At 51.4% G+C, this 23803-nt stretch overlaps 1 protein-coding gene across 19 annotated transcripts in view; it reads right to left on the bottom strand.

Moving 5' to 3' along the window:
* Positions 1–26: 26 nt before the first annotated feature.
* The window catches only part of MAPT (microtubule associated protein tau), a 48883-nt gene continuing 25106 nt past the window's right edge, over positions 27–23803 (bottom strand). For 4 of the 19 annotated variants that reach the window (XM_026864827.1, XM_026864830.1, XM_026864834.1 and 1 more), the window contains 12 exons: positions 22809–22874; positions 18770–19684; positions 16204–16259; positions 14852–15031; positions 13502–13634; positions 12336–12386; positions 11631–11896; positions 8308–8400; positions 8068–8160; positions 4395–4476; positions 3705–3817; positions 27–1066 (listed from right to left, as the gene is read on the bottom strand). In XM_026864827.1, coding sequence (XP_026720628.1) covers positions 851–1066; positions 3705–3817; positions 4395–4476; positions 8068–8160; positions 8308–8400; positions 11631–11896; positions 12336–12386; positions 13502–13634; positions 14852–15031; positions 16204–16259; positions 18770–19684; positions 22809–22874 — 2264 coding nt within the window. In that variant the 3' untranslated portion in view covers positions 27–850. Of the gene's footprint in view, positions 1067–1529; positions 1678–3704; positions 3818–4394; positions 4477–8067; positions 8161–8307; positions 8401–11630; positions 11897–12335; positions 12387–13501; positions 13635–14851; positions 15032–16203; positions 16260–18769; positions 19685–22808; positions 22875–23803 lie in introns of all 19 variants that reach the window. The other 15 variants (XM_026864842.1, XM_026864843.1, XM_026864844.1 and 12 more) reach the window with 13 other exon arrangements.

The raw sequence follows: 23803 nt of genomic DNA, 5'->3' as shown, positions 1-23803 counted from the left end.
TTTTTTTTTTTTTTTTTTTTTTTTTTTTTTTTTAAACACATGCTCGTTTATGAAAACAATCACCCTGGCACGGTCCAAGCATATACAGACAAATCTACTCTACAACACGAGGGGCTGCCAAAGGAATGGGGAAAAGCCTCTACTCATCCACTCAGCGGTTCCAGCACAGCCACGGAGGGGGAACGGCCGGGCGGGGGCCCCCCCGCAACGGGACACCCCGGCCGCGGCAGCACTCCAGCTGCCGGAGCTGAGAGCCGGTTTAGGGGACACCTGGCAGTTATCTTCATACACATCTCGGCTTTCGGAGGTAAAAACAAAAAGGTTTCTTCCAAATCAGCAGGAAAATTTAACGCAGAAAGGGAGGGCACCTCCCTGCAGCCCCTGGCAACAGCACCCACTGCCCACGGGGACCATCCTTAGGGGAAGGTCCTGTCCCCTCCCTGTGCGGACCTTGGTGGTCCCTTGGCAGGGACCCCCCCTCTATCCCCCTCCCCGCTTCCCCGGGGCGGCGGGAGGGTCCCTGCCAGGGGGGGTGGCCCCAGGCAGGGCTGGGACAGCAGGGGACCCCTCCGGAGGGGAGGGGGGTGAGGGAGGGCGCGGGGGGAACGGGCTGTGCGCTCCAAGGAGCGGGGGGAGAGGAGGTTTTGTACCTCATAGTGTCACTGATTTTGAAGTCCTGGAGCTAGAGCTGAATGAACAGTAAAAGCAGGTTAAATCATTAACCAGTTAGGGGATGGGGAAGCAGCTGTAAAAGGAACAGAGGAAGAAGGCCAGATTATTATTTTTGTTTTTTTTTTTTTTTTTCTTTCTTTTTCCTTGTCTTCTCTCATCTTGGCCCGCCGTGCCCCGATCACAAGCCCTGCTTGGCCAGCGAAGCGGACACTTCGTCGGCTAGCGTGGCCAGCTGGGGGGAGTCCACCATATTGATGCTGCCGGTGGAGGAGACGTTGCTAAGGCGGCGTGGGGAGGCATCTCCGGAGATGGTGGGGGACTTGTAGACAATTTCGGCGCCGTGGTCGGTCTTGGCTTTGGCGTTCTCACGGAAAGTCAGCTTATGAGTCTCAATCTGCAAGGAGAGGAGAGGGTGGTGAGCGGGGAGGATGCGGGACGTGTCCGGAGAGGCTGTTTTTTACCTGTAAACTCTCCACTCGGTCACTGCCGTGGTGTGGCTGGGAGAAGAGCTCAGTTCACTGGCCTGATGCCCCCAGTCCTCAGGCACGTCCCTTCCAGTTACCCACAAAGGGAACAGGAACAACCGGAGGGGAGGGCAGGACTGGAGCATCTGGGGACGCTGCCAATTCCTTCCCAAGCGCCCAGGCCCGGTGTGGCGGTGGGTCCCAGGAACACCCTGGGCTGCTCCCACTCCCCTGGCAGAGAGTTTTTTTAGGGAGTTGGGATCCCCATTCAGTGCATAAAGCTGCCCCTTAACCCACGGCCCAGCTGGGCACAAAATGCTGCTCCCACGAGCCAAACCCCTCTTCTCCCAGCGAGCGCGAGGGGAGGTGAAGCGGATGGGGTTTGCTACTTACAGGTGCCCTCCCCAGCCGAGTGCAAGGCTGGGAGCTGGCTCTCCGGGGGGGTGGGTGGCTCCAGCACCAGGGCCTGGAGCCCAGCAGGGTCTGGGCTCGGGGTCCGAGCAGCCTGGGGACGGGTCTTGTCTTCCTTGCCTTTCTCTCTCTACAGGTGAAGAAACCCGCCCAGGGCGGTGGGGTGCAAAAAACGCATCAGCAACAAAAAACAAGATCCGATAAATGTCAACCAGAAGGAAAAAGATTTAAAAAATAAAGAAAAAGAAATAGAAAATCAGGGAGAAAAAAAAGATCTGAAAAACAGGGCCATTCACTGCCTCATAGGAAGAACAGCAGCTGTCTTTGGAGAGAGGAAGGAAAGCTTTCCAGGTGCAGCGACGGAGAGCAGATGCTGCTGGCACAGGTACTGGCAGAGCACGGAGCACCCCGGCTCCCTGCGGGAGACCCAGTGCAAGAGTGGGACATGAACCAGCGTCTGGCCCGAAGAGCTGTGGACTCTGTGTCCAAACCTGGGTCGTCTGTGTGGCAGAGCAAGGAGGGGGCTGGGGACATGGGAAAGGCTGGGGAAGGGGCAGCAGAGCCGCCCACAGCCGTGCTCTGTGGAGGGTTGATGGGGCTCAACCCTGTCCTGTGCCCTCCCTGTGACCAGAGTCCCATCTCGGAGCAGCACTGCCCCAAGGGGGTCCCTGGGGCCGAGGTGTGAACAGGAATGGGCTGGGCAAGGGCAGCAATCTGAGGCAGCACCTGTACTCAAGTCACACCGACAGCCTCCTCCAGGGGTGGACTGGGGCAGGGTATGGGCGGCTGCCACACAGGAAGGCTGAGGCAGGGGATGTCACTGCTGATTTCACACCCCTGCAAATAAATTCCCCCCCCAAAGGGTGAATTCTTCAAACTATGGGCCAGTGAATGTGCCAGGATATGAAAGAATCATCACTGTAATGATAAAAATGATGGCAATAGTGAAGCACAGGGCAGTCTGATGCGTAGAGCAGCAGTGAGAGAAGGGTAAGGAAGTCAAGCGATCCCTCAGTCAGAAGCCAGCACACCGCCGGGAGATGAAGAGCTGGGAGGTGCACAGAGAAAACGTGGCCAAGAACAAAGTGCCAAAATACAGGAGCCGAAACAGAAGTTTCCCCTCCCACTGAGAGGGGGGGAAAAAAAAAAACAAAACCAAACACACGTTTGAAAAACAAGCGAGATAAAAACCACTTTTCCCCGGAGAAATTCAAGCATGTGTGTCACCAGGCTGGAGTCTCAACTCTGTGCTTGCCTGATGTCCCTGCTCCGCTGCCTGCAAGGGACATGCCTGTCCTTGAGGCCAGGCTGTGGAGGTGTCTTGCTTAGCTGAGACTTACTGTGAAGTCACCATCAAAGCCTCCACAGAAACGGCTCACCCCAAGTTCCATATTTCACCTGACCCGATTGGCTTTTGTCTTTCGTTTTAAATTGCCCCTGAATGCACACCCCTCCCTACGCAGAGTCCTTGGTCAGTCTCAGCTGAGAGACTCAGATGTGAAGTAGGAAGAGATCAGCTTTCTCCTGAAACGACGGCCTACTGCAAAGTCACCTTCTCTAAATAAAGCTAAGCCTTTAATGCTCCACTCTCCCTGGGGAACCAACACCTCTGCAGCAGCCTGAGCTGCCAGCTTTGTGCCACACCGCTGGGAGTAATCGGCAATGCTGATGGCTTCCCTTAACGTGAAGGTTGGGGACACAAACCTTTCTGCACAAACCTCGGAGAACAGCAGAAAGAGCAGGAAACCACAGGAGAGGATACCACTCACACTCACACTCATTCGGGTGGCCACGGGCCAGGAAGAGGACAGAGATTGCCACACCTGTGCTCCCACAAACGTCCTCGGGGCTGGCAAACGCAGCACGGGAGCCCCGGAAGGCCAGTTACCCCGTCCCTGGGCAGGGAGCTTTCTGCCCTCCGCAGGACAAGCGTGCACAGAGCGCCCCACGCTAGAACACGGGCAGCAAATCGTTCCAGGCTCTGGGGAAGAAGTGCTGCCAGGCAGGCAGAGGTCTGAGGGTGAGCTGGGGGAGCAGCACCTTCCCCGAGTCCAGACTCCAACCGCTCTCCGCTTGCACGCCCGCTCACAGGGCAGACAGACAGCCCGACCCTCGCAGCAGAACAGCTTGTCTGTTCTCAACCCAGCGCCCCTTTACCTTTTTATTTCCTCCTCCAGGGACGTGGCTGATGTTATCTAAGGACCCGATTTTCGATTGCACCTTATCTTTGAAGTCCAGTTTCTCAGATTTCACCTCCACCTGGCCACCGCCTGGAAGAGAAGAGCACGGGCAGGGTTAGCTCCTGTAGCAGCCAGGGCACGCTGGGGGAAAGCACCGAGGTCTGAGCTCAAGCAAAGCACTCCAGGGCTGAGCAGAGGGCGAGGACCAGGAAAACAGCAGCAAGAGCGACCCCACGGTGATCGGGGAAACCCAGGAACCAGGGTAAGGAGACTCTCCAAAGGACTGCTGCGCAGCGCTGACAGACACCCCGATGGTTTACAGATCCCAGGGCAGGGAGGTAACTTTACTCCCCTAAACACTATCAGTTCCCCCTGTTTATTCCTAAATACTTCCCATTTACAGTGATGTGTCAGCACAGACGGGTGCCCGTGGATTGCACCAGGTCCCTCCTCTACTACCAAGTGGTCAGGCAGACCAGAGAGGGTCTGGCACTGACAGAGCTGGGAACCAGCACCCCAGGGCTCACTGATGCTCCGGTCACTGTTCCATGTGCCTCCCCTCTCCCCCTGCACTCCCCCAACCCTCTCCCCATCTCCACAGGCACACCACGATGCAGCCTGTGAGCTCCCAGGGACCGGCACTCAGCGCTGACGAGTCAAAAGGTACCTGGTTTGTGATGGATGTTGCCCAGGGAACCACATTTGGATGTCACATGGCTCAGGTCGACTGGCTTGTAAACAATTTGAACCTGTCCGTACGAGAAAGGAAAAGGCAATGAGCTTATTGCCACCACGGGCAACCTGGGGAGGGGGAGGCACAACACACACCGGCACCTGATCTGGATTCAAGGGAAAGGACAGCTTAAACCCCAGTAAGATTAATAATACAAAAGAAACTGCCATCAGAAATGGGAGATCATTAATGCCCGTGTGCAGTAGCCTCTCTTAACATGTCAGCATGCACAAGATCACCTCTCCACAGAGGGGGGAAGTAGAGGCAATTTTAAAGTGCTTAAGTGAAAGAGAAAGTGGAGTGGTAATTAATTAAGATTTGCATACACATCATCCAAAAGAAGGAGATATACCAGAGAGAAAACGTAAAAAATAAATACCTTTTCTGGTGTAAAACATAAAGCTTATGTCCACAAAAACTGAAAGAACAGAAATGATCAATGTGCACAGAACTTTTAAAAGAGTGACCAAAATATGCATTTCTGAAAAATGCTGTAACGGAAATAAGGGTTAAAAAAAGGCAAAGCAAAGTCTAAATATCTGGCAGGAGTTCACATAATATAAATTAAAATGGCAATTACAATATACTGAACCACAAGAGTATTTCATGGTATTATGCTCTGGGTTTTTATTCGTTTTCCCCATCACGTCTCTGAACATGGGCTCCAGCAATTCCACTCGAGCCGCCCCGCTCAGAGCGCGGCCGCGGCGCTGCGGGTTCCACGGGACGCACACACGAGGGAGGTTAACGGGGAGCTGTTTAGTGGTTACGTTAGCAGTTAAACACCACACTGGAAAACACTAACGACTGGAGAGGTCTGGGACCATCAGGCGTGTCAGGGATGGCAGACTACAGCACATACACACCAGCCACATCACGAGCAGGAGACAAAGGGGTGAGAAAACATCCCCACGGCCCCAGACGTGACCCTGCACTCTGGTTTTGGACTCAGGCCTGTGTGTGAATCGGCTCTTGCTGTAGTTAGTGGGGCTGCAGGAGAAATCAGATCGACACCTCTGGGTCGGTGCCTCCTCACGGGGAAGTGTCTGGCTCCCAGGAGCAGCCTGGATTTCAAAGGGTGCGTACGCCGCTCTCTGTTCTCACCAAGCACCACGGCAGGCGTGCTGCTCTCACAGAGCTCGGGAAGGATGTGCTAGCACCAAAGGGATCTTTGCAGAGGAGCTGACTCCTCCAAGCAGCCAGGCAGTCTCCAGACCAACGTGGTCAAAAGCCAGCATGAAGGATTCACCGTAGCCTCTGCTCTCCATCGCTGACCCTGTGTTGACCCAAAAGCCCCAGGGTGAAGGTGCAACCTTCAGTTCTCACGTTGGCCCCATCACCCTCTGAGCTACGTGCGGGACCATGGCTGTGCACAGCACTGAGAAACACTCTGCCCTCCGTGGTGCAGCCAGGGAAAGGAGGAGGGGACAGAGGCTCGGTGCCGCCGTCCCAGCAGCACGGGGCCAGAGCACCGTGCACGTGGGCCTGCCTTGTCTCCGATGCTCACGCAGACCACAAGGCACATCTGACAGAGTGGAGACAAGAGAGAAGGGAGAAAAGCAACCTTGGGGTCTGGGAGCACATCGCAGACACAGACATGACACGTTTAATGCACTGGGCAGGAGGAGAGCTATGTTCAGTCAGAAGGCAGGAAAACAGACCCCAAAGGACAGCTGGCACCTTCCTCATCCCAGCCGTGACCCCGAAGGGCCTGTGAGCAATTGGGGCACCACTGGGACCTGGGACTGACCAACCTCCCATGTCCAGAGTGGGCCGTCAGCAATTGAAACACTTTCTGCTCTCATTCCAGTTCCCTTTTTCTCAGAGAGGGCTTCATCAATTCTCTGCTAGGGAGCAGAGAAGACTCCTCTCCATTTTAGCAAGAAAAAGGGCCACAGAGAGCTGCTTGCCTGGGAAACCAGTGCCAGAGACCTGGGGATCCCACCTTTCAGCACGAGCAATGCTTAGGTCAACTTCTGCCTAATGCATCACCTTGTCAGCGCATCCACTGGCTTTAAAAAAAAAAAAAAAAAAAGATACCAACCCCAGGTTGCTGTAGCAACAGTTCATTCCTCTGAAAGCAGCAATGGCTGGGCAGGCAGTCGCTGCCGACAGGCCGTGGAGGATTGAGACGTGGCAGCCAGGGAACGGCGGTGATCTCTTGTTGCCCCTCTGTCGGAGGAGCCCCAAGGCACCGCTCTGCTGCCACGAGCCTGCGCAGCCACGCTCCGGCCACGTCAGCACAGGGCTCTGCTCCGAGCACCCGCGCCCAGAGCTCAGCTGCTGCTTTCCGTGTCACGGCAGCCAGGCAGCGATCACACAATTTTCACTGCTGGCAGAGCCTGGGGAGGGATGACAACCTCCAGCCAAAAATCCAGATAATTCTTAACCCACTGCAGCCACTGCAGCTGCAAACGCTTGCCCATGGTGTGAGCGCTCAGCGGAGGGAAGGATGAGCTCACCACCCTGTGCTGGAGCTAATTACCAGCCACCGCACAGATGATTCGTGAGGAACGCTAACTCCTGGCGTAACAAGTGGTCCACCACGCACCAGGCAGTCCAGCCAGTGCAGGACCCTGGGGTAAGAAAGAGCAGAAGAAGCACGAAACCTGCTTCACAGAGGTCTGACCTGCGTAAAGCAGCTCCTCTGGCCCGTTAAATAAATGCAGAATGACATCAAATTTAAGATGGAGGTTGCAAACCCAGTTATGTCCCAATGCTTACGTTTCAAGCCCTCTGCAGTGCTCAGTTTCTCAGGGAGGGCATCCACAGAGATGAAAAACAGCACAAAGAAAATCCACCAGGAACATCTGAGAGGCACCAGATAGCTTCTTCAGATGGCTGCAGACCAGGCAACCACAGACCCCAGGTCGCAACGTTTGGGGTCTCAGTGATGCACCTTCCTCGGTCCGTCATCTTTCCTGGACCCAAACTCTGTCTCCAGAGAGACTGGTGTAAATCCGCCAACCTCTGTGGAGTTTCTCCAGGTTTCTGGCACAGTAACTGAAAGCTGAGTCTGGCTATGTATCTGGGAATAGCTGGAAATGCCAGCGTTGAAATCAATTAACTCAGTATTTCTTTAGGCTCAGCCTCCATGGGCACTGCCAGACACATTCATTAGCAGGGAGAAGTTTAATATTTGCATGGATCATACTTGCCTGATGGGAACGGGTGGGAACCTGCGCTTTCACGTGTTGTGCAGAGTCATGTCCAATTTAGCAGTACATTAAGCAACAAGGACTGCATTTGCTTGAAAATCTATCCATCTACTGCATCAGCATCTACGTCACTGTCTGCTAGGGGCCACCCACCCTGCAGACAATGAGGCATTAAACCTTCCAGGTAGTGTAAAACCTTCGAGTTAACGGGATGTTTTGTTACAGACATGGTTTCTACACAGGTCAGTTAGTTCTGTCCATGTCAGGCACGTACAGGACTGGTTAGGGTTGATCTAACCATGTCTGTTGGGTTAACGGGGTTACATGACAGCACGTCACCAATGGCTATCTGACGGCAGGGTCGCTGCAGATAGCATTGGCGATTTAGTGTATACAACATGCCACTAATAATGATTATTACAGTGCATTCAAAGTGTGAAGGTACTCACACTGCCTCCTCCCGGGATGTGTTTGATATTATCCTTTGAGCCACACCTGGATTGAACGCTGCTAAAGTCCAACTTCTTATTAACAATCTGCACCTTTGGTAGCCAGAAAAGAGTCATTGCACGTCACCAATAGCTATCTGACGGCAGGGTCGCTGCAGATAGCATTGGCAGTTTAGTGTATACAACATGCCACTTATTATAAGAACTATTACAGTGCATTCAAAGTGTGAAGGTACTCACACTGCCTCCTCCTGGGATGTGTTTGATATTATCCTTTGAGCCACACTTGGATTGAACGCTGCTAAAGTCCAGCTTCTTATTAATAATCTGCACCTTTGGTAGCCAGAAAAGAGCGTGAGAAACAACATGACCATCTGCAGCTTGACCATGCGTTATATCACTAAAACTAGGAACCTGCCTTCCAGTGCCAAGAGCAAAGGAGAATCTCTGGCTTGCTGCATAGATCTGTCTGCTCGTGGGTTGGAAACTGAAAGTGGGCAAGTTACAGATAGAGATTGGGTACATCTGGCTAGCAAGGCAGCGCCGGTTTCCAGGCCAGAAACACCAGCAAGCAAGCCAGCTCACCCCGTTTTCTTCCACAGAACAAAACGGGGAACTTGCTGGGCAGCAAACACGCTGGAAGGCACCAGTGCTCCGAGACTCAGTTTCTGCAGAGCCAGTGGAAGGAGGAAGGATGGAGCTGAGAGAAAAATGCCTGCTCAGCCCCATCTCCTGCGCCGGGCAGCGTGTCTCCTCTCTAGGACAGACACACGTGCCCTCATGTTTCAGCAGCTTGAGCAAACTGGGCAAAGGGGTGGACTGGCAGGGCAGCAGGCTGGAGAGCTGTGCAGGGCTCAAACTCCCTCTACAGTTACAAAGAGAAAAAAGCACATGCTGCCAGGGCTGCCATCCCATGCCTGCAGTGCTCTTAACTCCTCTATAGATGAGAGGAAAGGGGTGGCACAGACCACCCCAAAGGCAGCAGCATATTCCTAACGGGTGGGAGAGAGGCTGGAAATGGTTTAGTGCCACAGGGGAACCACATACCATGCCAACGTCACCCCCAGTCCCGCAGCCCGCTTGCCCTCTCGGCCACATGCAGATTTTTGTATTAATGAAGCTGTTTCCATTTAGGGCTTGTTTTCCCTAGTTGGGTTTTGTAAGGGCAGCTATGCTGGAGTGACCCCGCGCACAGGAGCGGCTGTTCCTGACAACACAAAGATGAAGACAGTCCCTGCTCCTTCCCCTACTTGGACTGGAGTGGCTTTGCAACCTACGCACGTATAAACCAGAGGTGAATGCAGGTGAAAACCAGCAGGCACACAGGCCTGTGCTCCCTCAGGAGAAACCCTGTCTGAAGCACAACCCCCATGAGGGGGAAAGAGACATCCTGCAAGAGAGCAGCATCACACTGCACGCCCAGTCCCCAGACGACAACGTCCCCAAAGCTGGCTGAGTGGGCATCCTCGCCCTCCACCTCAGCTTGTCCCCAGCCTGCTGCTGTGAGGAGAGCTCCTCGCTCTACCCTGGTTCTTTAGCATGAGAAGCACCAAGGCTGACGCGCCTCCAGCATCATTTTCCAAGTTCATATCAACTAATCCTGCAAATCAGGACCCAGTTCTGCCAGACCAGGCTTTGCCAGAGCAGTATTCAGTGATCCAGCAACAACAAAAGTGCTCAGGCAATGCAGAAATACTGGAAGAAATGTGGCCTGGCTGACACATATGTGCCCCATGTACCTTTGCCTCCCTAGGCTGGGGGTCTGAAATCTGTGCAGAGAGCAGGCTCCAGACCCATCTTCTGGTCACCCTAAAATCAAACTCATTGGATCAGCCCCTTCTGCTCCAGCTGTAATGGTTCTGTGTAGGACACAGTCTTGTGTCCTACAAAATCCCCAACAGAGTATCCAACCATTCTCCCCTGCAAAGAGCAATGAATTGTGCCAAATTCAGCTGCTCTTACTCTTTCAGTGACAACAATACACGTCACCTGCCAAAGAAGCAGAGGAAAAAAAAAACCAAAACCCAACACCTCGTAAAAGCTGGATTAAAAAGAACAAGCAACCAGTTTAAGCAATTTACAGCAAATGGAAGGGTTCCTTCTGAAATCCCTAGAAAAGCAGCGTTTTGTGGGGGTAGCAGGAAAAACTTAACACCTTGTGCTAAGCAGGTGGGAGGGCTGAGGCCCTGGGACATGGGCAGCTGGAAGGACACGTGCTACTCTGCTCACAACCCACAGCCCTAGCAGCCCTGCCCAGGCTCCAGAGCCCCCCTGGATTGTAGCACAAAGCAAAATGTGCATTGTCCGGTAAATCACCAGCCACAGCGAAAAAATGCACATAAGGAAATGAAAAAGCAGGTTGCTATTTAAGATGGTGACTAGAAGCCATCTCAAAGCCTCCCCCTGTGCCAAAGTTGAACATTCAGAGCCGTGGAGTTACCTACTTGCACAAAATGGCACGCGCCGCACTCGGGGATGGGTTGTTACGGCTCCGTCCTCCCACCGGGGCGGGCAAGCACAAGCACACGGGGACTCCTGCCTGCACCGGCCACCAGACGTGCAGTTCTGTCATTTAACATCCATCCAGGAGCCACCGGGCCTCCACCAAGTCGGAGGAACCAGGTGCTTTCATGTCTCCACCCATGCAGCAAGGAGGATTTTATAAAAGCCTCGGGATGCATCCAGGAGCAGCGCAGAGATGCTCGGATGGGTGCTGAGCAGCCAGCACCACAGCTGTGCAGCTGCTGCTCTTGGGGCTGCGTGGATGAATTAGCTCACATCACTCCCTCAGCCAAACCCTCCTCTGCTGGGCTTGCAAAATTTAACACGAGACCCTCGTTCCCAAGCACTGAGAGCATGGAGTTCACTTTGCTGCTCGTGAAACAGCCACTCTGGGAGTGAAAAGTACTAGTGGTTGGAAGGGTCAGAGTGCCACCAGTTCTGGCCGTGCCACACTGCATCATGGAACAAGACAGAGCCTGATCCAACACAATCCGACACCTTGCCAACAGGAGTGGGATCCAAAATCACAATGTTCTGAAAAACGTGCCGAGCCCGGGACCCTCACAGGGAGGCGACCATCCTGCCTGGTCACTAACGAAGAAATGGAGGCAGCGTTGAGGGGACTGCTCCAGATCACACAGAATAGGATACAGAAACACAACCCTGATCCTGCAACCCTTTAGGGCTGCCAGGTCACAATTTTGCTCTCCCTAACTGGACACCACGAGGGAGTGTCATTCCCCTGGCAGCCAGTCCGTACACTGATGTGCCACTCCACGAAAGCCACATCACGAGCTCTCTGCGGTCCTCTCTGCAGGACAGCTGCGCTGCGCTAAGCCAGGCAAGCAATTTCAGGACAAGCACCCAACCCAATCAACCCCAAAAAACCTTTAAAACCAGAATCGGGCTGGAGATCAGCCGAAGCATGGCTGCCCACTGATGTATCCCTGGCCCAGCGGGGCCGCTGCTGCTCCAGGGTGGGGGCTCTCCCCTCCCAGATGCAGCACCAAGCACCCGCTGTCCCTGCAGACAGGCCCCTGGAAAGCAGAGTCCATGTTTACCTTGCCCCCTCCGGGCTGGTGCTTCAGGTTTTCAGTTGAGCCAATTTTGGACTTGACGTTTTTCAGATCAGGCATGGGTGCAGCTGACGGCTGGATGCGGCTCTTGGCAGATGCAGGAGATTTCGGTGGTGTGCGAACCACTGCCACCTTCTTGGGCTCCCTGGCTGGTGGGGTGGGCAGAGAGGGAGTGCGGGAACGGCTGCCTGGAGTCCCGGGGGAGCCGGGACTGCTGTAACCGCTTCTGTCTCCAGACTTTGGCTGCTCACCTGAAGTTTGCAGACAGAGGGAGGCAAGCACAGGATAAGCAACCTGGGCACACAACCCCTTCCCCACTCCCTGCCTGCATTTACCACCTCGACCTGCCCGGTCCCAGGGCCCCCCCACTGCTCCTAGTGCAGACCATCAGCAGCAGGGGGATGGCTGCACTGTCTTCTACTTCATTTTGAAGTGAAAACTGATTAAAAGCAATTTCCTACCATCTCAGAAGGAAGATGGTCTTCATTGGTAAGATTCCCCACCCGAGCGTGACATTAGCATGCATGACAAATTGCAGAGAAAAGACACTCAAACAAAACCCCTTTTCTATTAGAAACTTGGAAGCATTTTTATAAAATTATTTTATGTAATTAAATATCACTGAGCAGCCTAGAACTGTTCCCAGTTTGAAAAGAAATGGAAGAAGAAAAGAAAACCCTTAAACATCACCTTTCTCAGACTTTGCTGCTGCAGGAGGTGGTTTTTTCTGCTCCTTTCTGCCTGTTTAATGAATGAGAAAGATGCTTGAACATAATAAAGCTGGAAATTTAATTAATTTAAGGTTTTATGCAGCTCTAGTTAAGTATGAAAAACATGTATATTCAGTGAAATCCACTGTTTTAATGGAAATTCACAATGCCTGATGCTTTGTGGGGTTTTCTTCTCTGAGAATAATGGGCTAATCTCTGTTCCTGCAATCGAAGAATTGATCCTCTTGCCCCTGGTCTTTGTGAAATATTGTCAAGAGAAAAGAAATAGGTGGATTAAAAAAAACAGAGCTGCCTAAATCTTCCAAATTAGAGGAAATCCCAAAGGGATAAAGCAAGGGCCCTCTCTACACGCTGGCAACTATATGAAGAGAGCAGATAGAGCAACATCCAGAAAGGCTCCCTTCAGAATCCCAGAACCATCCGGGCTGGAAAAGCCCCTGCAGCTCCTCCAGCCCAACCATGACCCTCCCCCTGACCCTTCCCAACTCCCCCAGATCCCTCAGCGCTGGCTCAGCCCGACTCTTCAACCCCCCCAGGGATCCCGGGGACTCCCCCCTGCTCTGGGCAGCCCATTCCAACGCCCAACAGCCCCTTCTGCACAGAAATCCTTCCTCAGAGCCAGCCTGACCCTGCCCTGGGCAGCTTGAGGCCATTCCCTCGGGGCCTGGCGCTGGGGCCTTGGCTCCAGAGACTCATCCCCCCTCTCTGCCCCCTCCTGGCAGGGAGTTGCAGAGGGCCAGGAGGTCTCCCCTCAGCCTCCTCTGCTCCAGACTGAACCCCCCCAGTTCCCCCAGCCGCTCCCCAGCAGACCTGTGCTCCAGACCCTGTCCCAGCTCCGTTGCCCTTCTCTGGACACGCTCGAGTCATTCAATGGCCTTTTTGGGGTGAGGGGCCCAAAACTGAACCCCCTCAGCGAGGGTTGGTCACGTCCCTAGCTCTGCACCCACAGCCCCGTGACAAGGCAGAGCAGCTCCGGGTCACCACGCAGCCCTCGGCTCTGCGCATGACCTGACCTGCACAGGGGCACGTAACTGCATCCAGAGCCTGGGAGCTCCACCACAGCAGAGCCTCCAGAGTCAGAGAACTGTGGGAAGGCAGCAGCCCGCCGCTCTCACCATCACTTACCGGAGCTGGGAGGTGTCTTGGGGGCCGTGGGTGTCTTTGCTGGGATGCGCGTGGCATTGGTCGAGTTCCTCTGAGCCTGCCCGGCTGCAGACCGCGGCGTGGCCGCCTTCGTGCCACCTCTCATCTCTGGGCCCTGGGGGTGCAAGGGGGAAAGGTTGATGCAGGGGGGATCTCCCTGGGGATGGGCTATCACCCCTCATGGATCAGAGGCACACGAGACCCTCCTGCTTCCAACCCTGAGAGCCTGCGGGAGCTCCCGCAGGTCTCCCCACGTGCAGGCACCTGTGACGTGCCCGTTCACACCCCGTCTCCCATCACGGCGCCTGCCACAGCCGCCGCACCCTCGTGGGCTGGCAGAGGGGCTGGGACACTTTCCCACAGCAGCTCTTAAGCTTCAGTTACGTTATTCACCACACACTCAGGTTCAAAGTATGTTCAACTCCATTGTCCGTTCTCTAAATTTCATCATTTTGCTTCCCCTGTTCTGTTAAAGTTTTGTACAGAAGATAAAAAAATCCACTGACTAGCCTAGAGAGTCCATCACAGTGCCAGACACCAAACACAGGGAAGCACCTCCTCTATCTCCACCTGCAGTAACTGCTCCAACACGTACATCATCTCTAATGGCATATAAATAGCAATATGCTATTTACTGTCTTCTGATCCCACAGAAAAGCCTCCCCAAATCTATCACTTTCTAACGCTGGTCTGTGTACAAAAGCTCCTGGAAAACATTCAATTGACAATTTACAAGCTTACTGCTCCCAAGGCAGGAGGAAACCAGGGCAGAGCCATCACAATGCCCGTCGTGGTAAAACCATAGTCTGCAACCTGCAATCCCTGCTCTTCCCTCACCAAGGGTGTATTTGTGTGACTAAACACCACAAAGGGAAACTCCAAGCTACTCTTTACATCGTAGATTAAGCCACGGATGTCTGTGCATTTCCTATTCTCTGTGTAGCACCTGGCAGATCTGGCTCCAGCACATTTCAAACACATCTGCTGTTTACAGCCAATGCATCCATAAAACACAGCATAAAGCTGTAAAACAAGGAAGAGCATGAAAAAAAAGCATAAAGGGACCTGGAAATGCCTCAAGGAGACCAGATAACACCCTGCAGCAATGAGATATTTTTGCTGTACCACAAAGCAAGGTGAGACGTGCTGGTGAGACAGACCCAGTTGCTTCAAACACCAAAACTGGTGCCAAGTCTGGCCACAGCCCCTGGAAGGTGAAGGGGAAGCACAGCCCACCTCTCCACTGGATGGGGCACGGAGAGGCTGCCCAGCCAAGCACCTGTCAGGGATTCCCCAAGGCAGCTTTGCCTCTCTCACATCCCATTTCCTTACCTTGGCTTTTGTTTCTTGCGTTCCTGTACTGGCAGGTCGGGATGTGACAGAAGAGACTCGTTTAGAGGTGGAAGCAGGGCTGGAGGGTGTTTTCGAAGGGGTTGTGCTAGAGGAGGTGTGTCGTTTGGGGGGAATGGAGGGTCTATCGCCTGGGGGTTTGGCAGTGGAAGGTGAGGATTTCTTAAACATGGAAACAAAATAAAATTGGAACAAAAAAAAAATCAGTATGGGAGGGAAACAAAAGGGGATCACTGACATTAAATAGGATTAGAAGGTGCAATACAGAACTGGTTGTGGGGTAGGCAATGGCACTACCCTGCAGCACAGAGCTGGGCGCCCGGGGCACTGCCGGAGACCCACGGGATACCTCAGCTCTATTCCTCCCACGGGGTGCAGCAACACCCAAGCCCCTTTCTGGGGAAAGTGTCACTCCGTGACAGCATGCCCTTACCACCACCCTCCACACCAGTGGCATGTGTTAACATCTGGACTGTTCTATTTACTCCCAAACTCTCTGTGTGCTTCACTGGCAAAGATGCCTCAGGTACAGCACCGTCAGCACTGTGGGAGATGCAGGTGACTGCTCCCAGGTCTCTCAACCCCATCACAAACTGCTTTGTCAACAGTGGATGGCTGGTTTTTATCTAGATGTTTGCTTGGTGTCATGGAAAAAGCCTGGCCTGATACAACCTGCCAAATCTCCCTAGAGAAAGACCATATTTCACACTGTTTGAAAATAATTATATTCCTCACCTTTATTTCTTCACCCACTAAATCGTCCATCAGCTTGTCTGTTACCTCACCCAGGCACTAGCCAGGCTAATGGCCAGCTGAACTAAACCTCCTCCAAATTAGCAGTGTGACATCTTTAAACTTCTGGAATTTACCCACTATTAAACTCTGTTCCTCACCCAGAACGCGGCACCTGCAAGGCCTAGATTATTTAATTTTTAAATTAAGTGTCTTCCTCTTTTCACTGTTATGCTGCTTGTCCCCAGTACAGCACAACGCAGGTTTCAGTTTGCTTTTGCACCAGTTTGCCCCAGCAATGCCAGCTGTCTGCTTTCCAGTCTCGGGCTGAGAAAATGATTTCTCTAACCACCCACCCAACCCCATGAGCTACATTTTTGCTTTAGATTTGTTTTGCTTCCTTGCCCTCAAAGATCACCATGGATTGCACCATCCAAACCGGGGTGATGGGAGAAAAAAATTAAAACATTCTTGAAAGACAGATGGAAGGTAATGGCAAGGTTTCCTAAGAGGCACAACCACAGTCCAGGAGAGCGGGAGAGGGAGTCAGGAACATGCATTTAGTGGGTCGATGTTACCTCTGGTTTTGTTTTTAAGCTTACCTTCGGTTTCTTTTCCTCAGCTTCAGTCCCTTCCTTGTCTTTGCTGTCAATACGACCTGACAAATGCAAACACACACAGTTACACTTCTCGGGACTGGCCAGTGAACTCTAGACAGATGACAATGCCTGTACTACAGCAACATGCATGCTGGGTGGGTGTTCCATGTTCCTCCTCTCCTTTAATTTAGCTACTATTCTTAGAAATATTACAAAGTCACTCTTTCTTGCAAAAATACTTTCACATCGTAAACACATTCTTTCTGGGTTAACAGATTATCCTGTGCACAGGCAACAGCGTATTAGTCATCACTGGAGCATCAGACACACGCAACATGGTCTGTATGGGACCAATTTGCCCAGATTTGCACTCAGTTCCAGCAGCATCTGTTCAGTTTAGGACAGAACAGTTCTCTACAACCCTAAATATGAGTCTCCCTCTCTAAAACACCCATTGGTTCTAACAATTACGTAAGTAAAGACTAAAACTGAAGGATGCCCCAATCCTAGCAGCACCAAGATGCCCGTGATCCCATCTGAAGTTGTTTTTCGGAGTGTTAGCTTTGCAAAGCATTTTTATACCTGCCCGTTGTTAATTCCCATCTCTCCTGACACACTGCTTGCTGCGTCCCCAGCAGACAACACGCCTTCGATCTGGGTCAGACCCTGCAGAGTCTTAAGGTTTTAGCTCTTGTCCTACTTGATCGTATCAAGCTTACAGTGACTCTGACAATATTTCAGTGTTTTGTCCCATTAGTCTACAAGCACAACAGGCTGCAATATTGCTAATTAGGAGATTAGGAACAGGGAGGAAGTAATGTTTGTATTGTAAGGCACTCATAACAAAGCCCCTTTTCTCCATCTTCAGCTAATTCCTCCCTAATCTGGGAGGAAAAACTGTTGTTATTGTCCCCAGTGTTTTGGAAAGTTGTCCGGAGGGGGTCAGCCCTTTCCCAGTGACATGGACAATGTTTGTTAATGCAGCACTGACCCATCCCAGCAGCCACTCCCAGAGCTGCTGGATGCACTACCCCTTCTCCAGTTCAGTTAAACTGCAGACTGGAGCAAGGCTGGAGCTGAATAGCCACAGAGTATCTCTGTCTTGGGAGGAAAATACCATAAAATAATTTAAAAATTCCTCTTATTTAATCAGGAATTGGTTGACTCTGGGCAATGCATCCCCAACCCTTCAGGCTCTGATGAGAGTGACAGCAAGCCATGCCAATGCCCTGCAGCCCACGTGCGAAGCTTCCCGCTGGCTTATTAGGTAGTGAATGAGAAATATGTTATGAGCTTTAGCTCCAATGGAAAAAGCTACATCAACAATTTCTTCATGAACCCCGTGCAGCAAAGAGCACACTCTCTCTGCTGCAAACCAGAGCAGCATTTCCAGCCTAATGGAAGCAGCCAAGCCAGCTTTTGGGATGTGGCACTGGGGTGAAAGGCAGAGCCTCCCCCGGGCCAGGCCCTGGACAGCCAGAGCTGAGGTACAACACGGTGAGGCACCATCAGGTTTTAACGTGTGTCCTGCTGCCCCAGCTTATTAACACCACTCGATGCAAAACCTGCATTTGGCTGCTGAGCAGGGCCCCTAGTGACAGCCCCCTGACCCGCAGTGAAGGTGGAAAATAGCTCTTGGAAGAAGGTCTAAGAGCTGCTCTGCTGGTTCAGCGATGAGCTCAGACTTTCACCCAAGACAGTTAAGACTGAGATTGCTGCACGGAGCCATCAGCTCCAGTGTCTGACTGCCCTCCCAGCCTGGCCTAGCCTAGAGACACAGCAGCTGTTAGATGCACCCAAGAGCCAGGCCTCCACACACACAGGCAGCTCCTGCAGAACACCCCAGACACAGCCACATCGCGTTGGACCACCCAAGGACACGCTGCCCAGCACTGGGATCGGAGCGGGATGCTTTATCAGAGCATCAGACATGCCCGGCAGCGGGGGAAAGCCCAGCTAACTCCAAATCTTGCCTCCAACAGCAGTCAGTAGTGGATATTTAAGGGAAATACAAGAAACAGGACCGATGTGAGGCCTTTTCCATGGTCAGACCTGCCAACTCACTTGCCTTTTTCCTCCTCCCTCCTCTTTAGGAAAGCCAATACAAAGAGTTATTGGACCGGACAGCGGACACATGCAAACCAGATGGCACGTGTCTTGTTGGACCAAGCCGCAGCGTGCGCCGGGTTAGCCCCACTCCAACATGCCAGAACAACGTCCGTCCCGTCTTCATCTTCTCTGGGAAGGTGCCAGGTGTGAGTTAAGGTGCCCAGCCCACAGATCCAAGGAAATCAAAACAAAAACAGGTGAACAAAGCATGATCAGGGACGCGCCAGCACCATGCAAGGGACGCAAAACCGAAGCATAAGGGTCCGGCCTGTATGCCAGGATATCCAGGATTAAATTAAAGAGGGAAGGAGAGGGAGGGAGAAGCAGCGGCACTTTGTAGATCAGTTCCAGGCCATTTCCCAAGCAGCAGGATTGGAGAAGTGGCAGCAAGCTGAAGTACTGGTTCAGGCAGCCTTGTCGGGAGCAATGGGAGCTCAGGGCAGGCAAAGGTCACACACACCTTTTAGGAGAGGGACGCGACTGACGGCTTTGTCTGCACCATGGGCACAGGGTTTCTTCTTGGGCGTCCGCCGTTCTCCAGTATCTGGTACAGCCTCTTCCAAAGGAGCAGCTCTCTCTTCCGTGTCATCTTTTAACTCAACAGGGAGTTTGGCTGTTTCTAGCAAGGGTCCAGAATCTTCTGCCTCCCCAAGCTTCGCTTCTTTTTGGGAGATGACATCAGAAGGCTCTGAAGCGATGACATCTGTCTCTTCTTCCCCCCTCAGTGGCTGTCTCCTCCCCTCTTGGTCCTCTCCTGCTTTATGTGATTCAGTTTCAACACCAAGTGCCTCTCCGGGTATGTCTCTGAGGACATCTTTGGACTTGTTTTCTACAAAGGCATATTCTCCCAGATCTTCCTTGGCTGTTGCTGGACACAAGCCCATTTCAGGGCCTGGTGAAACATGCTGTCCCACCAGGGAAAGCAAATCCTGTTCAGAAGTTTCATCAATATCACGGTCCTCATCTCTTTCCCTGCCACTGACATCTTCTTTTAATGGAGCTCTGGCATATAAAGGAGATGGCCCATCTTTAAGAAGGGAGTCATCTGCACCACCCGCTCCTGCCAACCCCTCAGTGCGCACATCACGGCCCAGCTCTGTTCCCAGGGCTGGAGCCACACCAATGCCTTCTCTGCCTCGATGATCCCACAACTCATTGTTGTCTTCAGACGGCCTGGAGTCTTGGTACATATCCAGGGGTATTGGGATGGTGACCTCTATTCTGGTGGGAGCTGCTGTTGTAGCCTTCATTTCATGAGACAGAAGAGGCTGCTGGAGAACTCCAGCTCCTTGCTTTGTGGGCTGGCTTTCTCTTTTTATGGCATCTCCCACACGCTCCTGATGGCCAGGCTGTAGCTTTGGAGAGCTTGGCTCCCCTGGAGTTGAAGACGCGGGGTACGAAGCATGGGCACACAGTTAGCACAGGCAGGTCAAATAGGAAGTCAGTCACGTAACGCTGATGAAAGACTAAGGATTTCTACTATCCGTCTAGAGGATAAAACCAAATCCACACTGCCCCATTGAATGGACAACTTACTTCTATAGTGGCTCTTACCTTTAAAAATATTTCTGATCTCATGGGAATCAGGAACAGTGACAGCCACAACATGTGGGAGACCACACTCCTCCCTGGACCTGCTCTCGGAGGTGGCTGGGGTATCCAACCACCAGTTTCTGTCTCTATGAGCTGGTTTAGCTACAGAAGTTTTCAGAAGCCAAGAACACACCCATTTTCTAATCTTACACCACCACTGGACCACCAGTTAGCTGGTCAGTGACCACCTCTTTCTGCCTTAAGAGCCTGAAGAAAACAGGCCAGACACCCTCACAGGCTTACAAAATCCCTACAGTCCTCCCTTGCAGGAGATGTTCATGCAGACACGGCACCAGTCACACCCTCTCAGAGCTCAAACTATCTCTCTGCTTTGTTCTCCAGATCATTTCTATTGCTAATGAGCTTGGGGAAGAGCACTGCTATGTCTCCTCTCTTATTGCTGTGTGTTTCAACAGCCTCAGTGGAAAGGACTCGCAGTAAAAATGTGGCTGTAGCCACACCGCCACAGCAATTTTGGACTGTGCACCCACTCAGACCAATCAGAGCTCCAGTGCTGCTGCCACCATTTGGGTGGAGTAGAAAGTGTGACCTTTAAAGCCCAAAACTTAAGGTCACAGAGACACAGAAGACACAGATCTCTTTTTTTTTTTTTTTTTTGGTGGGAGGGAGGTAAAAGAGACAATTCTGTTCAATCGCTGATCTCATACATGACACAGACTTTTGCAATTTCTCCCAACAATTGCTGCATTAAGCCACATATTCTAGTTGAGCTGGAGCTTTTCTGTTAGAAATTTATCCAACTGAAGCAAAGATGCACTAAGCAACAGAGAATTCACCCTGAATATAAGTAAATTGCTTTGAAGTCAACTGCCCTAGTAAGACTGTGCATCTTAAATTATGATTTTGTCCAGCTTCAAATACTCTTTAGACTTTTTGAGCACTGATCAGGTAAACTAAAGAGCCTGGATCACAGCACTTCAGTACTGAGATCTCGATTGTTGCTTTGTTAGATTAACAAGATTAAAACAATAAAAGGAGTCTTTTGGTCTTTTATCGGTGTTCTCTGCATTTTGAGAGAATATAATGGTTATGTGAAACTACCACACAAAGACATCTGAAATTATGCTTTAAAAGAAATCTTAAATTGGCACCTATTGACAGGTAATATTTGAGATGTGGCATCAAAAACATCTTTTACAAGCACAGGGATTTGAAGGGTGTTTATATATTAGCCAGCAGATTGTCCTGGCTCATTTCTTCTGCAAATGAACAGCATGACCGTTAACGACCGCCGGCGTAGGGCTGTGGACACTCGGTTGCTCAGCTGGACTCCCAAACTCCGGGACCCTTGGGTGGCTCTGAGGCAAGCGTGCAGCACAAGGTCAAGAGCCAGCAGAACGCCAACACAGCACTAAATGTGCATCGGGAGATGCTTCTCCATCTGAGACTCCAAAGGCATTTTTAAGACGTTTCATCTTCACTGCAAAGATCATTTTTTCAAATCCCACAACAGGAAAAATGAAAGTAGCAAGTAATGAGACATCCAAGACTGTGTGTGTATCAACCACCACATTTTTCCCCAAATCAGAGAGAACCATTAAAAGGAAGCAGCATGTTATTACAAGTCAACTTTCAGAGAAGTAAAAATTTACATAAGAACCTAGAAATGTCATATGTAAGTCATACCAGAGCTCCAGCTAGCTCTATGTCCCCATCCCCATATGACAGCTGAAAGATCCCAGGACAGTACAAAAAGATTTTATTGAAAATCTGGTGAGAAACAGCAGTTAGAACCAGACTGAAAAAGGAGACAGAACTTCACCACCCTCCTGCTAACAATCAATCTTTCTTTTTTGTAGTGGTGCCACGATTTTAAATACAGAGAGTTGCTAGTCCAAGAACCACAGGCAAGCAAAGGTTTTATTTTAATTGCAGGGAGCAGACTGCACATAACTGTGCTCATCTGTGTGTGGAAAGCAAAACCAACCTGAATTCTGCCCTGAGCTGAGAAGGCAAAGACCTATTTACTTCTTTAAAAGACACGATATCTGTAAATGCACTAATGCAGCCATGAGGAGGCAAGACGCTGCCCAAACAGCTGGAGGAATGTATGTCTGCTGCACAGAAAACTACCTTACAAAATGGGGTTTAACTAGGGTTTTAAAGAGCACACCAAATTAGCTCTATGGCCTATTAGTGCTAGCAAGACAGCAATATCAAAGTGAGTCTGAACCCATAAGTCTGCCCCATTGGGCACAGAATTAAGCTACCACTGGGTACTTTGGGAAAATCCCATCCTGAATTTTCCATCAAGTCTGAATGGAGCAGACTCAAGAGAGGTTTTCCAGATAACCAGGAGGTCCCTGGGTAATTTCTTGGCTCATCTGAGCACACGCACAATTAATGCTCTAAAAACACTCACGGCCCACCATGACTGGCTTTGTCAGTCATGTTCCCCAAGACTGGGATGAGAAGAAAACACCCTTAATGTTAAAGTCAGAGCATCAGTGAGTAGGTTTTGTTTTACATTAGAAAGAGAGACAGTACTTAAACAACTCACTTATTTCACCTGTGACACGCAGGGCCCAAAACTGATTCTGTTCAATGCTGAGCAGTTCCTCCAGGCTAACTGCACCACCCTGGCTCTGTTTATTACCTTTCCTAGCCTGAAGGATGCCCTGTGTTGCAAACCAGACAAATAAGCACCAGGGCTTCAGCCATCTGAGAGAGAAATTTGGTGCATGAAAAGCTGCAGTTTCCTGAAATGAGTATGTTGGAACATTCAGAGCATGTATGACCCTCCCCTGTCAGGAACAGGGAGAACTGCACAACTGCTTGTATAGTGCAGAGCATTTGCATTACAGAAGAAAATTCCCAAGCCACTAGCAACCAGCCACACGTGTGGGCAGCAATAACTGGACCCCAGTGACAGGTGATTCACTAACCTTGAGCAGCATCTCCTGCAGCGTGGTCCTCCAGGTTGGGGGTGGCTCCTACGCCCGCCTCCTCAGCTGGTCCCAGTTCAGAGAAAGAATGGGAAAAACATGATCAAAAGAAGAATTAAGTTTAAGCGTGTGTCTGGAGAATGTATTTACCTCCCATCAGTGCTGTTTTATGAGCAGGGCAGCAGAGACAGGAAATCAACTCATGCTGATGATGGATCTAGGCAGATCTGTTCAGCCTGTGCTGTACCAGACTGGAGGATTAACCAACCCACACATCCTGGGTGGCAGGTTAGTACAAGCTCCTTCAGGCAGAGGTGCAGAGAACAGGCTGTTAAGGAGCAGGGAAACTTCTGGATTTATATACCCCTTTTCTACCCCCACCTTACATTTGCGTTACCAGCAGCACTCACAGCAATGTCTAACTCTTACCTGAGCCCTACCTTCTTGGCGTCTACTACCCAGCTTACTGTAAAGAACTCAGCCGAGGCTATCTAAGACCGGTAAATCTAAGTCTGGTACAAACCTGACACTTCAGGAATACTGGTACATTAGAAAAGCATAATTTTCTTCACAGCAATGATGATTTGTCTCTGTAAGAATTTTTTTCAATTTATTGTATGACTACTTTCCAACTGGCTTCATCTATTATATATGTATGTCACAGTTCAACAATCAAACTAGGACTTTCTCTGTTTCCCCCATTTTTTTTCCAAAGAGTTCAGGACACACTGCTGCTTCCTGGCTCCCTGGTGCAGTCAGAGCTTGAACCAGAGACTGCACATCCTTGCTAGCAGGCCAGCTCTGCATTTCAGCCCAGGGCTCCACCAGTAGCCTGGGGACTGGATGCAGGACAGACAGTTTGGCTGCCCAAGGGAGCGTGCTGTGGGCTTGTTTCAGTGTTTGGGCACTAGCAAAAGCCCATTTCCACCCACTACCTTTTCTCAGGTCCTGCCTGATGCTTCCAGAAAAAAGCCGGTGGCTACCACACAGGGGCC

Source organism: Athene cunicularia, assembly GCF_003259725.1.
Source record: "Athene cunicularia isolate RWA chromosome 27 unlocalized genomic scaffold, athCun1 chr27_part1, whole genome shotgun sequence".
NCBI lineage: Eukaryota > Metazoa > Chordata > Aves > Strigiformes > Strigidae > Athene > Athene cunicularia.
This window is presented reverse-complemented; position numbering and strand designations above follow the sequence as displayed.